The sequence below is a fragment of the Schistocerca gregaria genome, chromosome 2, assembly GCF_023897955.1.
Source record: "Schistocerca gregaria isolate iqSchGreg1 chromosome 2, iqSchGreg1.2, whole genome shotgun sequence".
NCBI classification, from domain to species: Eukaryota; Metazoa; Arthropoda; class Insecta; order Orthoptera; family Acrididae; genus Schistocerca; species Schistocerca gregaria.
This window is the reverse complement of record NC_064921.1, coordinates 182,615,239-182,637,296: the sequence shown is the minus strand read 5'-3', so window position 1 is coordinate 182,637,296 and position 22,058 is coordinate 182,615,239. Positions and strand designations below refer to the sequence as shown.

Genomic DNA, 22,058 nt, shown 5'->3' with positions numbered 1-22,058 from the left:
AAACTGCGGGAGCTATTTACAACACAGCCCACTTTACTGTACGTAATACAAAAATATAGGTCCCTCCTTACATCTATAATGCATTGAAAAAGTATTAACACTATTTTGCCTTCACAAATCGCATGTTTTATCACTTTATTTAACGTTTTATATTTTTTTAAATACACTACTGGCCATTAAAATTGCTACGCCACGAAGATGACGTGCTACCGACGCAAAATTTAAACGACAGGAAGAAGATGCTGTGATATGCAAATGATTAGATTTTCAGATCATTCACAAAACGTTGGCACTGGTGGCGACACCTACAACGTGCTGACATGAGGAAAGTTTCCCACCGATTTCTCATACACAAACAGTAGTTGAGCGGCTTTGTCTGGTGATGTTCAAATCTTATGGGACTTAACTGCTAAGGTCATCAGTTCCTAAGCTTACACACTACTTAACCTAAATGATCCTAAGGAGAAACACACCCACCTATACCCGAGGGAGGATTCGAACCGCCTCCGGGACCAGCGGCACAGTCTATGACTGCAGCGCTTCACACCGCTCGGCTAATCCCGGGCGGCGTTCCCTGGTGAAACGTCGTTGTTATGCCTCATGTAAGGAGGAGAAATGACGCTTTTCCTTTCGTACACCCAGGTTCGTCGTTGAGTACACCATCGCAGGCGCTCCTGTCTGTGATGTATCGTCAAGGGTAACAGTAGCCATGGTCTCTGAGCTGAAAGTCCATGCTGCTGCAAGCGTCGTCGAACTGTTCGTGCAGATAGTTGTTGTCTTACAAACGTCCCCATCTATTGACTCAGGGATCGAGACGTCGCTGCACGATCCGTTACAGCCATGTGCATAAGATGCCTGTCATCTTGACTGCTAGTGATACGAGGCCATTGGGATTCAGCACGGCGTTGTGTATTACCCTCCTGAACCCACCGATTCCATATTCTGCTAACAGTCATTGGATCTCGACCAACGCGAGCAGCAATGTCGCAATACGATAAACCGCAATCGCGATAGGCTGCAATCAGACTTTTATCAAAGTCGTAAACGTGACGGTATGCATTTCTCCTCCTTACACGAGACATCACAACAACGTTTCACCACGCAACGCCGGTCAACTGCTGTTTGTGTATGAGAAATCGGTAGGAAACTTTTCTCATGTCTACACGTTGTAGGTGTTGCCACCGGCGCCAACCTTGTTTGAATGATCTGCATATCAGAGCATCTTCTTCCTGTCGATGGTTAAATTTCACGTCTGTAGCACGTCATCTTCGTGGTGTAGTAGTTTTAATGGCCAGTAGTGTAACAATTTTCGTAGATACAGAATTAAATATTTTTAATAGTTCTTTTAAAAAATCTTTTGATAATAATGCAGTATCTGTAATAAAATCAAATAATAACATATTTTTTAATAAAGTGAAATGTTTTTAAAGGCTTCCATTCCCTATGTCACCTCCTTAAGCAGTGAATTTCCGAAAACAATGATAAACGTAGTTTGTCATGAGAATCCAAATTTAAATTTTCATAGGTTTTGATTTAAAAGTGCTTTCACAATAAAACATTTCTCACCATAGTTAACCTGCTACAGTCTTGAATTTCTAGAAATACTGATTCTAATATTTGTTTTATTTTTAACCGACAAGTGAAATACCAAAATCAAAAAGACGTTAGTGGTTGTTTAATAATACTTTGGTTTCAAATACTTTTCACCCACTTTTCTGCCGTTGTAGGTGTTAAATCTAAAAAATTTGCAAGAAAGCTGAAACACCTATTGCCTTTCTTCTGACCGAGAAACCAAACACCAATTTTCGAAGGTCTAGCTTCGAAATTGCTTTAATAGCAACAGACTTCCCAAAAACCTTCCCTCCCCTAGTTCATCAAATCAGAGGAGGCATTTTGAAAAATTCATTCTTAAACGACGCTTACAATACATAAGATTGACACCCTTCCCCAACTTCTAGTTTATATCCTTATAGATTTGCGTTGGCGATGATGACTCGTTCGGTCAAGACACAGCGTTTTATACACATCCATATACGAGGGTCACTCCAAAAGAAATGCACCCTATTATTTTTTTTAAATCCATCTTGTCCAGCAGAAGGTGTGGTTTGGAATTTTTTTTCCTAGGCGAATTTGAATGATGCCATTCCACCGATTGCCTTTTCGTCTCTGGTGAAAAATGATGGAGCCATGTTTCATCACCTGTCACAATTCTTCCAAGAAATTCATCTCCACGATTCTCATACTGTTCCAGAAGTTCACTGCATACCGTTTTTCTTGTTTCTTTGGGAGCCACTGCCAACATCCTGGGAACCCACCTGGCACAAACCTTTTTAAAGGCAACACTTTCAGTATTCTGCAAACTCTTCCTTCCCCTATCCCAACGTTCACTGTGATGCGTCTGTCAGCAGTAGCAAATTCGTTAACTCTCTGCACATTATCTGGAGTGTGTGCAGTACCAGGCCTTCCACTGCGAGTACAATCCTCGGTATTGCCGTGCCCGCTTTCATCACGTAACCTGCTTGCCCACCGACTAACTGTACTGCGATCGACAGCAGCATCTCCATATACCTTTTTCAACCTCTTGTGGATGTTTCCCACTGTCTCGTTTTCACAGCACAGGAATTCTATGTTAGCACGTTGCTTCTGACGAACGTCAAGTGTAGCAGCCATCTTGAAGACATGCTGTGACGGCACCACACACGGGAACAGGTTGAACTAAGTTTGAATACAAGCGGGAAGGATGTATCTACACACTGTCAAACTTTCACACATGCAGAATGAAGACTGTATTTTTATAAAAATAGTGTGCATTTCTTTTGGAGTGACTTTTGTAGCCGGCCGGAGTGGCCGAGTGGTTCTAGGTGCTACGGTCGCAGGTTCGAATCCTGCCTCGTGGCATGGATGTGTGTGATGTCCTTAGGTTAGTAAGGTTTAAGTAGTTCTAAGTTCTAGGGCACTGATGACCTCAGGAGTTAAGTCCCATAGTGCTCAGAGGCATTTGAACTGTTTTGGGCCTTGTAGCTGAATTAGTGCGTGGCAGCTGAGGGAGTGACTCACTCGAAGAGGTCGACGCGGCCGCCCTGGTCTGCGATCCTCCAGACGTTGAGTGGCCCTCCAGCGGTGTAGAGTCCGAGCCCCATGACGCCCAGGCACGCACCGAGTGCCACCACGCTCTGGAGGACGTCCGTCCACACCACCGCCTTGAGGCCGCCCTGGAACACCAGCACGTTCGTCACTACACCGTGAGATTTCTGTTCTTTGTGGTTCGCATTTCAGCCTGTGGTAGATGACGTAATGTCTACTTGGGTAGGACTTGTTCACTACAGATTGGAGGATTCTTCTATCAGCAGTTATTGCGTAATTCTGTGGATGATTTGCTTTGTAGAGCCAATGTACACAACTGGCCATTAAAATTGCTACATCAAGAAGAAATGCAGATGATAAACAGGTATTCATTGGAAAAATATATTACACTAGAACTGACATGTGATTACATTTTCACGCAATTTGGGCGCATAGGTCCTGAGAAATCAGTACCCAGAACAACCACCTCTGGCCGTAATATCGGAATTTATACGCCTGAGCATTGAGTCAAACAGAGTTTGGATGGTGTGTAAAGGTACAGCTGCCCATGCAGCTTCAACACGATACCATAGCTCATCAAGAGTAGTGACTGGCGTATTGTGACAAGCCAGTTGCTCGTCCTCCATTGACCAGACGTTTTCAATTGGTGAGAGATCTGGAGGATGCGATGGCCAGGGCAGCAGTCGAACATTTTCTGTATCCAGAAAGGCCCGTACAGGACCTGCAACATTCGGTCTTGCATTATCCTGCTGAAATGTAGGGTTTCGCAGCGATCGAATAAAGGGTAGAGCCACGGGTCGTAACACATCTGAAATGTATCGTCCACGGTTCAAAGTGTCGTCAGTGCGAACAAGAGGTGACCGAGAGGTGTAACCAATGGCACCCCATACCATCACGCCTAGTGATACGCTAGTATGGCGATGACGAATACACGCTTCCAGTGTGCGTTCACCGCGATGTCGCCAAACATGGATGCGACCCCCATGATGCTGTAAACAGAACCTGGATTCATCCGAAAACACGACGTTTTGCCATTCATTCGTGCACCGAGGTTCGTCGTTGAGTAGACCACCGCAGGAGCCCCTGTCTGTGATGCAGCGTCGAGGGTAACAGCAGCGTTCGTTTCCGAGCTGATAGTCCATGCTGCTGCCAACGTCGTCGAACTGTTCGTGCAGATGGTTGTAGTCGTGCAAACGTACCCCCCTTTTGACACAGGGCTCGAGACGTGGCTCCACGATCCGTGGCAGCCATGTAGATAAGATGACTGTCATTTCGACTGCTAGTGATACGAGGCCATTGGGATCCAGCGCGGCGTGCGGTACTACCCTCCTGAACCCACCGATTCCATATTCTGCTAACAGTCATTGGATCTCGAGTAATGTCGCGATACGATAAACCGCAATCCCAGTAGGCTACAATCCGACCTTTATCAAAGTGGGAAACGTGATGGTATGCATTTCTCCTCCTTACACGAGGCATCACAACAACGTTTCACCAGGACACTCCGGTCAACTGCTGTTGGTGTATGAGGAATCGGTTGGAAACTCTCTTAATTTCAGCACGTTGTAGGTGTCGCCACCGGCGCCAACCTTGTGTGAATGCTCTGAAAAGCTAATCATTTGCATATCACAGCATCTTCTTCCTGTCGGGTAAATTTCGCGTCTGCAGAACGTCATCTTCGTGGTGTAGCAATTTTAATGGCCAGTAGTGTATTTGCACTAGCACTGAGTTTGCATTCATTGGGATTCGGTTATAGTGAAGGAGTACAGGAAATAGTTACAGGAACATATCGGCTTGCTAGAAGGAATGAGATGCCAGCGGCCGTGGCGTAGTGATAACACCATTCCCGTCAGATTACCGCAGTTAAGCGCTATCGGGCTTGCTTTCCAATTGGTGGGGTGAGCGTCTGCTCTGGCGAGCGTAGTTGGCAAACGGGGTGCACTCAACCCTTGTGGGGCAAACTGAGGAGCTACCTGATTCTAAAATAGCGGCTCCGGTCACGAAAATTGACAACGGCAGGGGAGAGACGTGCCGACCACATATCCCTTCATAGCCACACTCAAGGACGCCTGGTCGGTCAGTAACTTTGGGTCTACAGAGACCCTTCGGACGGAGGGGAATAGGAGTGAGAGAGCAGGAAGATTAATTGAGTTCTAGACAAAGTTCAGCTAGTCTGTTTAAGGCACATAAGAGCAGGAGATACACTTTGAAAAGTTAGGAGATACGGGAAGTTTCCGGATGGATTACATCACTGGGAAATCAGATGTTGCATTTTGAGACCTATCCAGTGAATGTAGACGGATGCTTGAAGTATTCTGAGGCAGTACGTAGTGCGATAATGAATAGTTAAAATGAAAGTTCAGTTGAAGAGTAATGAACATCTCTGAAAAGGGTAATCATGGAAGGTGGGAGGAGAAACAAAGATACAACGAAGGCTACCACAAATATAGGCCTACTACACTTGATCGACGAAAGAAGGAAGAACACAAATGTGTACGTAAATTCATCAATACAGAACTACAAATAACTTTTGAATGAAACAAATACGAAGTACGGGGAGATAAGGCGAAATGATTACAAGAAAAATATGAAGAAATCGAAAAAGCAATGACTGTGGGATTGACTCAGCTAACAGAAAAGTCAAAAGAACCTTTAGTGAAATTAAAACCAATGATGGTAATATTAAGAGTAAAATGCTAATTCCACTTTTAAATGCAGAGGAGAGAGAGGATAGCTGAAAAAAATACTCTGGAGGCCTGTATGAGGGGGAATTGTCTGATGACCTGACAGAAGAGGAAACTTGAATAGACAGGGAAGACATCCATTATCAGAGACAGAATTTAAAAGAGTTTTGGATGACTTAAGATCAAGTAGGCCTGAAGACACAGATAAAATTAATTCAGAATGTCTGAAATCGTTGGTGGAAGTGGCAATACAACGACTACTCACGCTGGTGTGTAGAATGTATGAGACTTGCGATATACTATCAGACATTGGGAAAAAACTTCATCCGCACAACTCCAAAGATAGCAGGAACCGACAAGATCGAGAATTACCGCATAATCTCGTTAACAGCACAGGCATCCAGGTTGCTAGCAAGAATGGTGTACAGAAGAATGGGAAAGAAACTGAAGGATTCGTCAGATGACGATCAGTTTGGCTTCAGGAAATATTTAGGCAGAAGACAGGCAGTTCTGACAATGGAAGTAAGACTGAAGGAAATAGAATTGCTCGTCCTGGAAAAAGCGTCAGACTATGTAAAATGGTGCAATACGTTCGAAATTCTGAGAAAAATAGTGGTAAGCTACAGGAGAAGACAGGTGATATACGTACAAGAATCAATAGGGAAGAACAAGATTGGAAGACGAAGATCGAAGTACCCGCATTAATGGGATGTAAGAAAGGGATGCAGTCCTTCGCCTCTACTGTTCAGTCTACATGTAGAAGAAGCAATGACGGAAATAAAAGAAAGGTTCAAGAGTGGAAATAAAATTCAATGTGAAAGGTGAGATTGCGAATTATACGAAGTTAAGGAATTCTAGCTAGGCGGCAACTAACCCCTGATGGACACATCAAGGAGGAAATAGAAAGCGGACTAGTAAAGTGGGCATTCCTGGCTAGCAGAAGCCTGTTACTATCAAATACAGACCTCAATTTCAGGAATAGATTTCTTTGAATGTCCTTTGGAGCACAGCATTGTGTTTTAGTGAAACTTGGACTGTGGGAAACCAGAACTGAAGAAAATCGAAGTCTTTGAGTTATGGTTACTGTTCAAAATCTAGTGGACTTATAAGAAATGAGGAGTTTCTGGAGAATCGGCGAGGAAAGGAATATTGCGTCGATTCTTGGAGGAACACAGACATATTAGTAATTTGAAAACAACGTATTAATTTTCCAGAATAGTACTATTTTGAAATATTAATACTTTCAATTCAAGTTGTTACGTATACTTGTGTAATGCTAGAGAGAGCTATAGAAGGCGAAATCTGTAGAGAAAGACAGAGATTCGAATACATGCAGCAAATAATTGAGGACGTAGGTTGCATGTGCTAAAAAAAAGGTGGCACAGGGATTCCTGATGAATCGCATCAAACCAGTTAGATGACTGATGGTTCTGAATAAAACAGTGTTAAAGTGGAGTGTTCCAAGAGATTTCTGTAGGTTTAGCATGATAATGGAAGGAAGACATTGAAACATGTTCCAGGATTTGTAGATGTAAAAAAAGCGTTGTAAATGCAAACTGTTTCCAGATGTACGATACTTCTGGGTACTGCATATACGTTGTAGGGAAGGATGTGTAATGTAATATACGTAGAAATCCGAATATGAGAATTAAAAATGGAAGACCAAGAACCAATTGCCCCTATTACTCGAAAACAGAATGTAAGACATGGGTGCAGGATGCAGTTCTATTGTTCCTATTGTTTAGTCTGTACGTCGAAGAGGCAGGGTGGAATTAAAATGGAGAGGGGAAAGGATATCCTTGATAAGCTGCTGTCCATAGTGTGAGCGAGGAAGAGTTGCAGGACTTCTTAAAGGCAATTGATGGTCTATAGATCGCACAGTGTGCTTTCAGAATAAACCGACAATATACTCAAGTGGTGGGGAGCAGCACAAATGACATAAGCCAAATTAACATCAGCACTGATGACCGCGAGTAGACAAAGTAAATGAATTATGCTACCTGAGAAGGAGAACAACGCGCGAGGATGCAAGAAGGACATACACCCCAGTCATAAGACAGGTAACGGAGTCATTACCAGTCAAAAGACGTTTACTAGTGTCAAAGATTGGCGTCAATTTGAGGAAGAAATTCCTGAGAATGGATGTGGATAATGCGCCGTGGAAAACCTGAAAGTGAATGAATGAATGTCGTATGACTAGGGCCTCCCGTCGGGTAGACCGTTTGTCGGGTGCAAGTCTTTCTATTTCACGCCACTACGGCAACGTGTGCGTAGATGGGGATGAAATAATGATGATTAGGACAACACTACACCCAGTCCCTGGGCGGAGAAAATCTCAGACCGAGCCGGGAATCGAACCTGGAATACTGCAACCAGTATAGGATTTATAAAATACAGTCTTGGTTGCGGGTATTTTTGTTTTCAAATTTCAATGGCGCGTTTCGCCTGAGGTAGGCATCTTAAGATTATCTGCAATGCAAAAAATTACGGAAATAGGTTTAGGGAAACATGCTGACCCCACCTTGTGCAAAAACGTACTCTGCGTGTAACACTTTTTGCAAAATTACATACGCAAGTCACGGCGCATGCCGTCCGTAAAACGATTACACGTTGTGAGTACATCGGTAAAATGCGGCTGGAATACCAAAAAGTTGAAAATCTTCACTTCCTGTCAAGTGCGTTCCCCAAAAGAACCGGACAGATGAAAAAATTTTGAGTAAATATTTTAGGAATTGATAGAATAGAAGTAATTAGCTTTGCAATGGGAGCTTAAGGAAATGTGAAAATAAATACCTTACTCGTTGCCGTGCGTAAAGGACGGAGAAAGTATGATAATCGGCCGCCGAGTGCAAGTAGTGCAGAGGAATCAGAGACATAACGTTAGCTAGACTGTTCAGTATCAAATGTGCAGGACTGTATTCATATAGAGAACGTAAATACCCTTATAAATCACAGTCCACATAATTCCTAAAATGATAGCGCTAAAAATTAAAGTTAAGTTTAAGTGTCCGGTAAGGTAATTATACGTTATGGAAAGGTCGCCATAAATATAAAAACCAAGAATTAATTAAGTCTTAAAGATAACGGAGTCGAACAAAAAGCCAATGAGATACCCTAATACTACCCAGCACCTATGTTAAACTTCTTTACAAAGGGACAAAAACTGATTTAGTTTTGATAATCATCGAGGAGGCCATCAAAAACATGCGGTAAGCGATCTCAGATTCCTCAAGTATATTGAGTTTTTGACCCATATGGGCATAACGCAAAATTTGTGTCTTACTGAAAGTAGGCGGCGATGTTCTGCGAATAACGAGTGTAGTTTTATCTGCCCTCTTTTCGTGAGTAGGTGTTCCTGAAACGTAGTTTTAAACATTTTTTTCGGTTGTCTAACAGTCATTGTAAATAATCTGAAGATGTTTACCTCAGGCGAAACGCCTCATTGAAATTTGAATATAAAAACCTACCCAACCAAGAGTGTATTTTTATCTCAGAAATTAGGACATTCTTTGCACAATCAGTGCGGAGAGGACTATATGGAAAACATAGTTCAGAATAAGGGACAGGATTGTCGGATATGTGTTGCGACGTCAAGGAATTTGTATTCGTGGGAGCAGCAAAGGATAAAAACTGTTGACGAAGACAGAGACTGGAAAATTTTCAACAAATAATTGAGGATACTGCTTGAAAGTGCTACACAAACAAAGAGTCACGTACACGCTGGGAATTCATGGAAGGCGGCACGAAATCAGTCAGATGACTAATGTTTTAAATTAATAAAAAGAAAACAGAAAGAAAAAAAGAAAGAAAGACAGTTGCAGGTTGGAAAATAGTACAAGTACACCGTGACGTATACTGGAAGAATGGTTTGATGTGTATGAATGTGACTAACTGGAATTGTTGATCTAGATCAGGAAAAGAACATCAAAATGCTATAAACTGTCACAAGTATTTTAAAAATCGTGCTGTTTCTGAGTGTTAATACGATAGGGCTTATGTGGCACGGAACTTCATCTTCAGCAGAAAAACTGAGTTGCAAAGATGTCTGAAAAAATAAGGCGTATGTTTACATGTCCAGCGATGTGCTGGACTGAGTGGATAAGGATTTCGTGTTCGCCTGGATTATGTCAGGGGCAGAGTTCCAGTCCATTGGGGGGTGGGGGGATGTGGGGGTGGGGTGTGGGGGGGGGGGGGGGTGTCTGTTGCGTGTAATACAAACTACTAAAGAAACTTTGCTCCTTCCTTTGGACGAGGTGGCAAACATCACTAGGAAGAAGTGAGAAAATTCGTTCAATTGTAACACATCTATATCTACATTTACAAGGGTACTCTACAAATAAGAGTCTGGCAGAGGATTCATCGTACCACCTTCACAATAATTCTCTATTATTCCATTCTCGAACAGCGTGTTGATAAAGCATATAGCTATATGTCTTCGTGAGAGCTCTGATTACCCTTATTTTATTCAAAATGTTCAAATGTGTGTGAAATCTTGTTGGACTTAACTGCTAAGTTCATCAGTCCCTAAGCTTACACACTACCTAACCTAAATTATCCTAAGGACAAACACACACACCCATGCCCGAGGGAGGACTCGAACCTCCGACGGGATCAGCTGCACAGTCCATGACTGCAGCTCCCAAGACCGCTCGGCTAATCCCGCGCGGCCTTTATTTTATTATGAATATCGTTTCTCCCTATGTAGGTCGACGCCAGCAAAATATTTTCGCATTCGGAGGAGAAATTTGTTGACTGAAATTTCGTGAGAAGGTTCCGCCGCAACGGAAAACGCCTTTCTTTTAATGATTTTCACCATAAATCATGTGTGATATCAGTGAAGTGCTCTGCCCTATTCCCGATAATACGAATTGTGCTGCTCTTCTTTTGACTTCCTCAATGTACTGTGTTAATCCTATATGGTAAGGAGCCCACACCGCGCAGGATCTGAGGACGCACAAACGTAGTGTAGGCAGTTTCTTTAGCAGAGCTGTTGCATCTTCTAAGTGTTCTGCTGATAAATCGTAGACTTTGTTTCGCCTTCCCCATTACATTTTCTACGTGTTATTTTCCATTTTATTTGATTGCAGTTGTTATTCCAAGTTGTTTAGTTGCATTTACGGCCTTTAGAGTCGACTGATTTATTGTATAACCGAAGTATAACGGATTCCTTTTAGCACCCATATGCATAACCTCACGCTTTTCATTATTTAGGGTCATGCCAATTTCCGTACCATACTGATATCTTTTCTAAATCGTTTTTCCATTCGTTTTGATCTTTTGACGTCTTCAATAGACGATACACAACAACATCATCTGCAAACAACCTAAGACGGCTGCTCAGATTATCTCCTATATCGTTTACATAAAGAAGTAGCGGCAGAGGGCGTATGACATACTGGGGGAACACCAGAAAGAACTTCTGTTTTCCTCTGCTACTTTTCATCAATTACTACGAACGGGGACCTCGCTGACAGGCAATCATGAACTCAGTCAAGATTATGTGAGCTGTTACATATGCCGTGAAGCATTCATTTAATATCGATGCTGTCATGAATGTCTCCTTTCCTGTTTGATGTAGCAGAGCATCTAAGACTTTCGAACTAAAAATAGGACAAGGCGATGATACAGTTCACAGATTGAAGGCTAATAGATGCAGTTAAATGAGGATAACTGTGAATTGTGAAGATTTCTGAGTAATACGATGCAAAGAGTTTACTTTGCTCGTTCTCAGACGTGATAGAAAAAAGAAAGTCAGGAAATATTAGTCTGAGATAGTATTATTCAAAGGTCAGAATTGTTTATCAGCTGAAAGTGCAGTGCTTTTCACTGAAATAAATATTTTGTTCAGCAGTCGACGAAAACTGTAAAATACCTAAGGAATTTCTTTCCATGTACTATAGCTGCACTTGCTTTTCACTTACTGTTCAGAAAACTAATTCTGTGCACATTGGACCGACTTTAGGGCTGTGTAAAAAATAACAATCCTAGCACCGTACAATAACTAACATTAAAATATGAGCAAAGAATGGTGGTCAAAACTTCTCGCTATCACATGGGGCAATTTTCATTTACGTTCATATTGTAAGAATCAGCTAATATGATGCTTAACTGCTTTGTAGACTTTTAAAGCATTTAAAATGTAAAATGGCGCAAAAACATCAAAATTCTGAGAAAAGTTTTGAATAACCTGTAGGAAAAAGACGGGTAATGTAGAAGAACGAAGGATATGGGCTTAAGATGGGCCGTTATTTGTAAACGGGGACAAATTTCAGAAACGGATACCTGAGAGGATAAAAAATTGAGATGTTCATATCATATGGCCGTAAATTGGTTCCAAGGAGGCAAATCCCCTTGGAGGTGGATGCAGATAGTGTAGGTTTTAGTGACGAAAAACGCACGTGATAACACACCAAGTAAGTGGGAATATTCTCCCTTTTTGATGATGCAACCTTGTTCTATTTGCAGGTGGATTTTTTTCTGATTAGCCGTTTCATGATATAATTTCAAAGCAAGACGCTGCGATTTTGTATACCGTTGTAGCTATTGTGGCAGAGAGAACACGGATGTAAAGCTTGAGCTGTCGTTGGTTACATCATATGTCTTTATTAATAAATACTCTCTGCGTTTGGCAGTCACGACTCTGTAAAGCAATTCGTTAATAGGTGCAATATATGTGAGACAATGGTGAAGCGCAGCTGTCACACAAGCTGGCTGTCACTATTGTGAAGCGCGATATGCACCTATTCACCAAGGAGGAATGGCACTTCATGGCCGCATTTCAATACAGGATTGCCTCATTCAGTTGCTGTTGCGAGTGAGGACAATCACATGGAATGCTGCAAGTGATAGCTTTCTGTACAGTTCGACAGATGATGTCAATACGCGTCAATAAAGTGGCAATGAAATGCGTTGCACATCTTGGCAGTAAATGAAAAATTATTAGCTCTAATAAATACTGCAGGAAAGAATCTTGAATGAAATAAATCTTACCTTACTCCTGCTGCCTGAGGTCTACCTGCTGCTACTACAGATGTCAAGTTGGATCGGCAACGTTTCTATTGTTACGTAAAGACAGTATGCTCTTTCTGCATAACATTCCTTCACTTCGGGGATTACCTTCCAGACCGAAGACACAAAGATGTAAAGTATCATTTGTCTTAAAATTCTTCGTCTCCTTAGCAACCCTGATGTTGACAAAGGCCCAAATAAGTTCAATGGCGTTGAATCCGCTATGCGCTACATTCAAGCACAGAAGTTTCTTTTCCTTGTCCATTAAGAGCAATGCACTTTCCAAAAGATATTATTATGAGCCAAAGATCTGTTGCGCATGTTCCAGTGTGTAAACTTCAGTAAATTCTTGCCATGGCAGGTCATTAAACAGAATCTCCACATTGTTGAGTTCCTCCTATGCAGTAACGCAGTCCTTTCTCGACTTCCTGGATGGGTTCCGTGATACTGAATTTATCATCATGTGAAATGGAACCTGGTCTACAACAATCGCCGATTTGTTTGTTAATTTTTTGAGAACGCTCCTAAATTACTCTTTGCTGTGTCTGGCATTCGTCTCAGAATGATAATCTGGTCCTCCTTTTTTGCCCAATGAAACGTAAGTCAGCATTCTGCACGAACCAGTCTTCGTCCCCGGTGTGTCTTCTTCCAGGGCCGCGTGGTGTCTGAATCCCGCCATTTTAGCCATTCCATACCTAATCAGTTTCTCTGTGATAATCATATACATTTTCCGACACATAATGTGTCTTTTGTTCCTGCCATCCAACCATTCTGGAATGATTTGCGCCACACCAACTATCAACAGTGTAATACACAGTCCATCCAATGTTTCGTAAGTTTTGATTTCCCGCAAGAACTCGCCACTTTTCCGTGAAAATTTGTTGTTTTCCATCAGCAAAGGTTGTATGTAGAATTTTTTTGTATACGAAGCGCATTTTTCGAATAACACTCCAAAGGGTAGTCTCATTTTTACTAGGAAAGTCTACCGCTTCATCCATCAACTTTTCCAAAACGGCTGCTGCTGCAGTTGGAAATAGCTTTTGCATATTTTTGTAGTAAATTTTTCTTCTTATGATTTCCTGTGTAAACTCTTGCAATGGAAACTTCTTTCGCCTGCCGCAATTAGATCTTCTTTTTTTTTTGTTTCCTTTTTATGTAGGACGAAGTTTCATTATACTCTCTCGGAAACCCGCGCACGGCTCTTGTTCGGTCTCTAAGAAGCACACGCACCGTAGATTTTTCACAAGTTTGTAAATGATGCGTGGTTTCATACAGGTACAAGGCAACCGACTGTGTTACGATAACTGTTTCAAACGAGTACACAGCAACGAATGTGAGCACGATTGTTATCTATCCGAGGGGAAGCCCAGCTGTAAATACTGTGACTATGAACAATTAAGTGGAAATAGTGCCTGGAGGCTACATTGCACACGCAATCAAGAGCGCGTAAGGACTCAATAGCAAATAAAATAATGATTTTATATTAGCGTTTTATGTAGATTTTTGTGCATAAAAATTACAGCTTTGGAAGGTAACAACAGAGCTTGTATCTACATTTCTCGTTAATCTCTACTAGGCAAACTGCGGTAATCTACATTCACCATTATTAGGAGAAAACGTATAATCTGAAAGCAAGGAAAATTTGCCTGTAAGTAAAGAATGATTGTAGCTTTGAACGGTAAAAAGGACTTGTAACTCCTAATGACGGTCGGTTTCTGTGACTCCACACAGTAAGTCTCGCCAAAAGTTGCTCGATAAAGGGCGCCTTCTCTTAAATACTAACGTGCATGTCCCCCCCCCCCCCCTCCCTCACTGAACTAAAATTTGACATTCGTGCACCAAAAATGTAGCTGTTCCCACAATTCCCACATGATGGCACTCGTAGATGTATGTCAGACTCTGTAACCAGAATGCTAGCTCAAAGTCAAGGGTCAACTACAACTACAAGTTTCTGTAGAAAATCATGCCGAAGATACTAGAAGCACGGGTAAGGAAGTACAGTTGGAAAATATCAAAATGCATTCAGGAATGGTAAAAGATATTTACCCCAAAACAACTGATAGAACATAGAGCCTTAAAAAACAAAAAGACATAGTAACTTTCGTTGCCTTCACAGAGGCATTTGAGTTCATCGACAGGAGGACTCCTACAAGGATACTGAAGAAGCGAAGACTGGTCAGCAGTAAACGGGAACTAATAACGGAGATTGTAATAAAGAGAAGGGCGAGATTTAAGGGACCACTATCTTGAATGTGTTTGAAAGGAAAGAGAAATGGACTTTCCCCATTTTCGTTCAGCGTAGTAATAGACGAGGAGCTCAGATAGCAGGGATCAATAAGCGAGTAATGAACAGAGATGTATACAATAAAGACGCTACAAGGCCAAAGTTAGGTACGCCGCCACTTATACATCTGAGACGACAACACTGGGATGAAATAGTCCACAAAAACCACAAAAAGAAGAGAGAAGAAAACGAGGAAGGTCCAAGACACAAAGAGACGGCGTGAGAAATGGCTGCGAAGACTTAGGAAAGAACTGTACCGCATCATGACTATAACAGTAGAAGTTAAATTGAAAATAACGAGGTTTGACAGACATGTAATCAGGATGAGTATGGATAGAATGGCGATATATGATGAGAAACAACAGAGTAGACAAGAGGAAAAACAAGACCCAAATGCGTTGCTGAACTCAAGTCAGACAAGGAGAGCAACACGATGGAAGGAAAGGAAAATTGGAGAAGCATGTGGGTACCGACAAGATCGACAACAGAGGAGGATGTAGTAAATGAATAGAGAGTCACCACGAAGCAGACATGAGAACAGGATACCGATGATCCCAGAAGTGGAAGGTAAAGGATAAAGATATTCTTGAAGGAGGAGGGCAAAATGTAATTCACGAAGGGGCTACCCGTAGTGATAAAGAGGCCGTAACGTCAGAAGAAGAAAGAGTGTAAGAGGAAGAAAAAAATAAATTGCAACTTCACTCGTAAACACCATGAATTCCTTCAGTTCAGATAACCTTCTACTGGAGGCTTTGATGCCTACAAAACACATTCAGATAGTGAATTTAGGTCGAAAAGACAGCAGTCAACATTTTGAGGCGTTGTGAAGAGAGCCCTCGGCTCACCTGTTAGTGGACTCAGTCAGTAAGCTGCTGCTATGTGTGTAAATAGTCATATCTCACGGACACTATGCTATGTTTAACGTATATCATTTATGTACTCACCAACATAGTGTAGAAGATACATACAGCGCATACAATAGGTGAGATCACGTGCACACTGATACCAGAAACTGAAAGAAAGAAACACAGAGAATTACAGACACTCGCCTAAAACAATAAGTGAATTGATATGTTGTTTGCGCTCATGTGCAATACAGTGTGATATGATAATTCAGAAATTCTTCTGGTAGTATAGTTGAAATACATTTGGCCAAATCAAATATTTCTGTTACTACTAGTTATTTTACGGATATGGCCCGCTAGAACTGAAGGTATACCGGGGCAGTAGAAACAATCTTCTATAATTTCATGAAGTGTTTACTAACAGATCAGTTATAGTTACAGTACATGCGTTTGGTGATAAATGTCGAACCAGCTGGTTCATTCTCAAGCCTGACCTTCGGAAGCAAGTGCCTAATCTTCATAGCCAAGATCAGAATGGTAATATATGCATTACAAAGTGATCGCAGATGACTGTGACAATCAAAATATGCCTATTTAGCAAATGTGATTCTGACTTGTTAAGAAATCACATGTTGATTGTGACAGGAATCTGCAGTCACTCCGCAAAGCACGTTTCGCCGTTTTGGTGTTTGTTATTAAGGTTAGGACATCCAGTGCAGCCCCAGTAGGTAAGGTCTGAGAATAAACCATTTGATTCGAAACTTGTCACCAAATATACGTACTGCAACTACATATTTGTCAATAAACGCTTCCTAGGATACTAAAAACGTTGCTGGTCCTAGATCATCAAAATGATTAAAGTGAAAAATTCTTCTACAATTTAGGACTAGTAACTGAAAATCAGGCAAAACGATTACCTTGGACCTTCAATTTCAACATACTATGTGTCTACATATCTGTTCAACAGTGTGTTATTTCATGATGTGTCTTAATAAAGAAATCTGATACCCTACCCATCCGCTATCTGTTATGTATCAACGTGTCAATGAAACATTGCAGGCAACTGACATATTGTCATTCATCTCCTATAAGGCGCTATATCTGCATACGTGATACGCTTACAAATACTGTTTTTATTAATTTCCATTGAGTTTAAATCTAGAAGGAGCTTCTGAGAAATCTGTTAGTTTATTTAAAAAATAGCTTTCTTAATTTGCTGCAGTGTATTGTATTTGAGAATTACAGCTGATAGTTACAGAAGATGGTGTAAGATGACAGTGGCGAAACATAATAAAAAAATGGATGTTAAGAATGGACGGCAGGAAAGTCCGTTGTAATGGAAATGAAGAATTATAAAGGCTGATTGACCTGCCTCTACCAATGCCTTCGAATACTACAGGAAATGTTTGCATACTCTCGACTCGCTAAGTGCCAACTATTAATCCTCTATCAGAATTGAACAGGATACTTGGGCTTCGTTTTTGGTGGAGGCCACGGTTTTCGAGTTATTCAAGAAAAACGCGTTTGAAGTTAACTTTTGTACGTTTTTCTTGAATAATCCGAAATTACAAGCTGTAGCGAAAACGCACCTCAGTAGGAAATTTAGCTTTTTTTTTTTTTTTTTTTTTTTTTTTTTTTTTTTTTTTTTTTTTTGTGTGTTGGGCTAACGGTTTGCAGGTAGGGAATGAGGGAGTATGGAAATCTTTCACGTCGTTTCTGACGGCATTACGAGTTGCATAAAACCAATGGTAGGGGCATCTGAATAAATCCACATGTTTTCAGACAACCACTTACAGGCATAAAGAAATATTATCAGTCATATATAGAACACTGGCCATTAAAATTTCTACATCACGATGACCTGCTACAGACGCGAAATTTAACCAACAGGAAGAAGATGCAGTGATACGCAACTAACAGAAGCTGAAATCGTCATAGGTGCAGAAAGCTACCTAAAGCCTGAAATAAGTTGTGCAGAAATTTTTACTAAGTCTCAGACGGTGTTCAGGAAAGATAGATTAGGCAGAATTGATGGTGTAGTGTTTGTGTCTGTCAGTAGTGGTTTATCTTGTAGTGAAGTCGAAGAAGATACTCCGTGCGAATTGGTATGGGTGGAGGTTATACTTAACAGCCGAAATAAGTTAATAATTGGCTCCTTCTACCGACCCCCAGACTCCTATGATATAGTTGCTGAACAGTTCAGAGAAAATTTGAGTCTGGTAACAAGTAAATACCCCACTCGTACGGTTACAGTTGGTGGGGACTTCAACGTTCCTTCGATATTTTGCCAAAAATACTTGTTCAAAACCGGTGGTAGGGAGAAAACATCTTCCGAAATTGTCCTAAATGCTTTCCCCGAAAATTATTTCGAGCAGTTAGTCCACGAACCCACGCGAATTGTAAATGGTTGCGAAAACACACTTGACCTCTTAGCCACAAACATTCCAGAGCTAATAGAGAGCATCAGGGATTAGTAATCACAAATTCGTTGTAGCTAGGCTCAATACCGTTTCTTCCAAATTCACCAGAAACAAACGCAAAATAATTTTATTTAAAAAAGCGGATAAAGTGTCACTAAATGCCTTCCTAAGAGACCATCTCCACTCCTTCCGAACTGACTACGCAAATGTAGACGAGATGTGGCTCAAATTCAAAGATATAGTAGCAACAGCAATTGAGAGATTCATATCTCATAAATTAGTAAGAGATGGAACTGATCCCCCATGGTACACAAAACAAGTCCGAACGCTGTTGCAGAGGCAACGAAAAAAGCATGCGAAATTCCGAACGTTGGCTGAAATTTACAGACGCGCGAAATTTGGCACGGACTTCAATGCGAGATGCCTTTAATAGGTTCCACAACGAAACATTGTCTGTAAATTAGATAGAAAATCTGAAGAAATTCTGGTCGTATATAAAGTACACAAGCGACCAGATGCAGTCAATACCTTCGCTGCTCAGTGCCGATGGTACTGTTACCGACGACTGTGCCGCTAAAGCGGAGTTATTGAACGCAGTTTTCCGAAATTACTTCACCAGGGAAGACGAATGGAATATTCCAGAATTTGAAACACGAACAGCTGCTAGCATGAGTTTCTTAGAAGTAGATACCTTAGGGGTTGCGAAGCATCTCAAATCGCTTGATACGGGCAAGTCTTCAGGTCTAGATTATATACCGATTAGGTTCCTTTCAGATTACGCTGATACAATAGCTCCCTACTTGGCAATCATATACAACCGCTCGCTCACCGATAGATCTGTACCTACAGATTAGAAAATTGCGCAGGTCGCACCAGTGTTTAAGAAGGGTAGTAGGAGTAATCCATCGAACTGCAGACCTATGTCTTTGACGTCGGTTTGCAGTAGGGTTTTGGAGCATATACTGTATTCAAACATTATGAATCACCTCGAAGGGAACGATCTATTGATACGCAATCAGCATGGTTTCAGACAACATCGTTCTTGTGCAAGGCAGCTTGCTCTTTATTCGCACGAAGTAATGGCCACTATCGACAGGGGATCTCAAGTTGATTCCGTATTTCTAGATTTCCAGAAAGCATTTGACACCGTTTCTCACAAGCGACTTCTAATCAAGCTGCGGGCCTATGGGGTATCGACTCAGTTGTGGGACTGGATTCATGATTTACTGTCAGGAAGGTCGCAGTTCGTAGAAATAGACGGCAAATCATTAAGTAAAACTGAAGTGATATCAGGTGTTCCCCAGGGAAGCGTCCTGGGACCTCTGCTGTTCCTGATCTATATAAATGACCTGTGTGACAATCTGAGCAGTTCTCTTAGGTTGTTTACAGATGATGCAGTAATTTACCGTCTAGTAAGGTCGTCCGAAGACCAGTATCAGTTGCAAAGCTATTTAGAAAAGATTGCTGTATGGTGTGGGAGGTGGCAGTTGACGCTAAATAACGAAAAGCGTGAGGTGATCCACATTAGTTCCATAAGAAATCCGTTGGAATACGATTAATCGATAAATAGTGCAATTATCAAGGCTATCAATTCAACTAAGTACCTGGGTGTTAAAATTACGAACAACTTCAGTTGGAAAGACCACATAGATAATATTGTGGGAAAGGCGAGCCAAAGGTTGCTTTTCATTGGCAGGACACTTAGAAGATGCAACAAGCCTGCTAAAGAGACAGCTTACACTACACTCGTTCGTCCTCTGTTAGAATATTGCTGCGCGGTGTGGGATCCTTACGAGGTAGGATTGACGGAGGACAGGGCAGCTCGTTTTGTATTATCACGTCATAGGGGAGAGAGTGTGGCAGATATGATACCCGAGTTGGGATGGAAGTCATTAAAGCAAAGACGTTTTTCGTCGGGGCGAGATCTATTTACGAAATTTCAGTCACCAACTTTCTCTCTCGAATGGGAAAATATTTTGTTGAGCCCAACCTACATAGGTAGGAACGATCATTAAAATAAAATAAGAGAAATCAGAGCTCGAACAGAAAGGTTTAGGTGTTGGTTTTTCCCTCGCGCTGTTCGGGGGTGGAATGGTAGAGAGATAGTATGATTGTGGTTCGATTAACCCTCTGCCAAGCACTTAAATGTGAATTGCAGAGTAATCATGTAGATGTATATGTAGATGCAAATGATTAGCGTTTCAGAGCATTCACACAAGGTTGGCGCCGGTAGCAACACCTACAACGTGCTAACATGAGGGAAGTTTCCAACCGATTTCTCATACACAAACAGCAGTTGACCGGCGTTGCCTGGTGAAACGTAGTTATCATGCCTCGTGTAAGGAGAATAAATGCGTACCATCACGTTTCCGACTTTGATAAAGGTCGGATTGTAGCCTATCGCGATTGCGGTTTATCGTATCGTGACACAGCTGCTCTCGTTGGTGAATATCCAATGACTTTTAGCAGAATATGGAATCGGTGGGTGCAGGAGAGTAATACGGAACGCCTTGCTGGATCCCAACGTCGTCGTAGCACTAGCAGTCGGGATGACAGGCATCGTATCAGCATGGCTGTAAAGGAACGTGCTGCCACGACTCGATCCCTGAGCCAACAGATGGGGACGTTTGCAAGACAACAACCATCTGCACGAACAGTTGGACGACATTTGCAGCAGCATGGGCTATCACCTCGGAGACCATGGCTGTGGTTACCCTTGACGCTGCACCACAGACACGAGCGCCTGCAATGGTGCACTCAACGACGAACCTGGGTGCAGGAAGGCAAAACGTCATTTTTTCGGATGAATCCCGGTTCTGTTTAGATCAGCATGATGGTCGCATCCGTGTTTGGTGATATCGCGATGAACGCACATATTAAAAGAGTATTCGTCATCGCCATACTGGCGTATCACCCGGCGTGATGGTGTGGGGTGCCATCGGTTACAAGTCTCGGTCAGCTCTTGTTCGCATTGACGGCACTTTGAACAGTGGACGTTACATTTCAGATGTGTTAAGACCCGTGGCTCTACCTTTTGTTCACTCCCAGCGAAACCTTACATTTCAGCAGGATAATGCACGACCGCACGTTGCACGTCCTGTACGGGCCTTACTGGATAGAGAAAATGTTCGACTGCTGCACTGGCCAGCACATTATTCAGATCTCTCACCAATTGAAGACGTCTGGTCAGTGGTTGCCGAGCAACTGGCTCCTCACAATACGCCACTCACTACTCTTAATGTACTGTGGTATCGTTTTGAAGCTGCATGGGCAGCTGTAGCTGTACACGCCATCCAAGCTCTGTTTGACACAATGCCCAGGTGTGTAAAGGCCGTTATTACGGCCAGAGGTGATTGTTCTGGGTACTGATTTCACAGAACCTATGCACCCAAATTGCGTGAAAATGTAATCACGTGTCAGTTCTAGTATAATACATTTGTCCAATGAATACCCGTTTATCATGTGCATGTCTTCTAGTTGTAGCGATTTTAATGGCCAGTAATGTGGAAACTGCAGTAGTCTAGAGTGAAATGATAACGCTGTTGATCGGACACATGTGGTACAATGTTTATTGTGGGAAAATGGTGAAAGTCATCACTTATTTGGTGCATTATTACATTATTGCAATTTCGTGTACACGAAGATGGTTAAAAACTATGGCGGCCCAATTAGGTATGGATCTCTTTGAAATAAGAAAAACCAACCTTCCGTTTCCTATCTGTAACTCATAATA

General features: G+C 41.9%; 1 protein-coding gene across 1 annotated transcript in view; it reads right to left on the bottom strand.

Moving 5' to 3' along the window:
• LOC126335613 (sodium-coupled monocarboxylate transporter 1-like) overlaps nucleotides 1–22,058 on the bottom strand; it is a 108,008-nt gene that overhangs the window by 45,277 nt on the left and 40,673 nt on the right. Inside the window, exons 5-6 of the mRNA XM_049999066.1 lie at nucleotides 16,005–16,072; nucleotides 3,058–3,212 (exon numbers count right to left, since the gene is read on the bottom strand). Coding sequence (XP_049855023.1) covers nucleotides 3,058–3,212; nucleotides 16,005–16,072 — 223 coding nt within the window. The remainder of the gene's footprint in view (nucleotides 1–3,057; nucleotides 3,213–16,004; nucleotides 16,073–22,058) is intronic.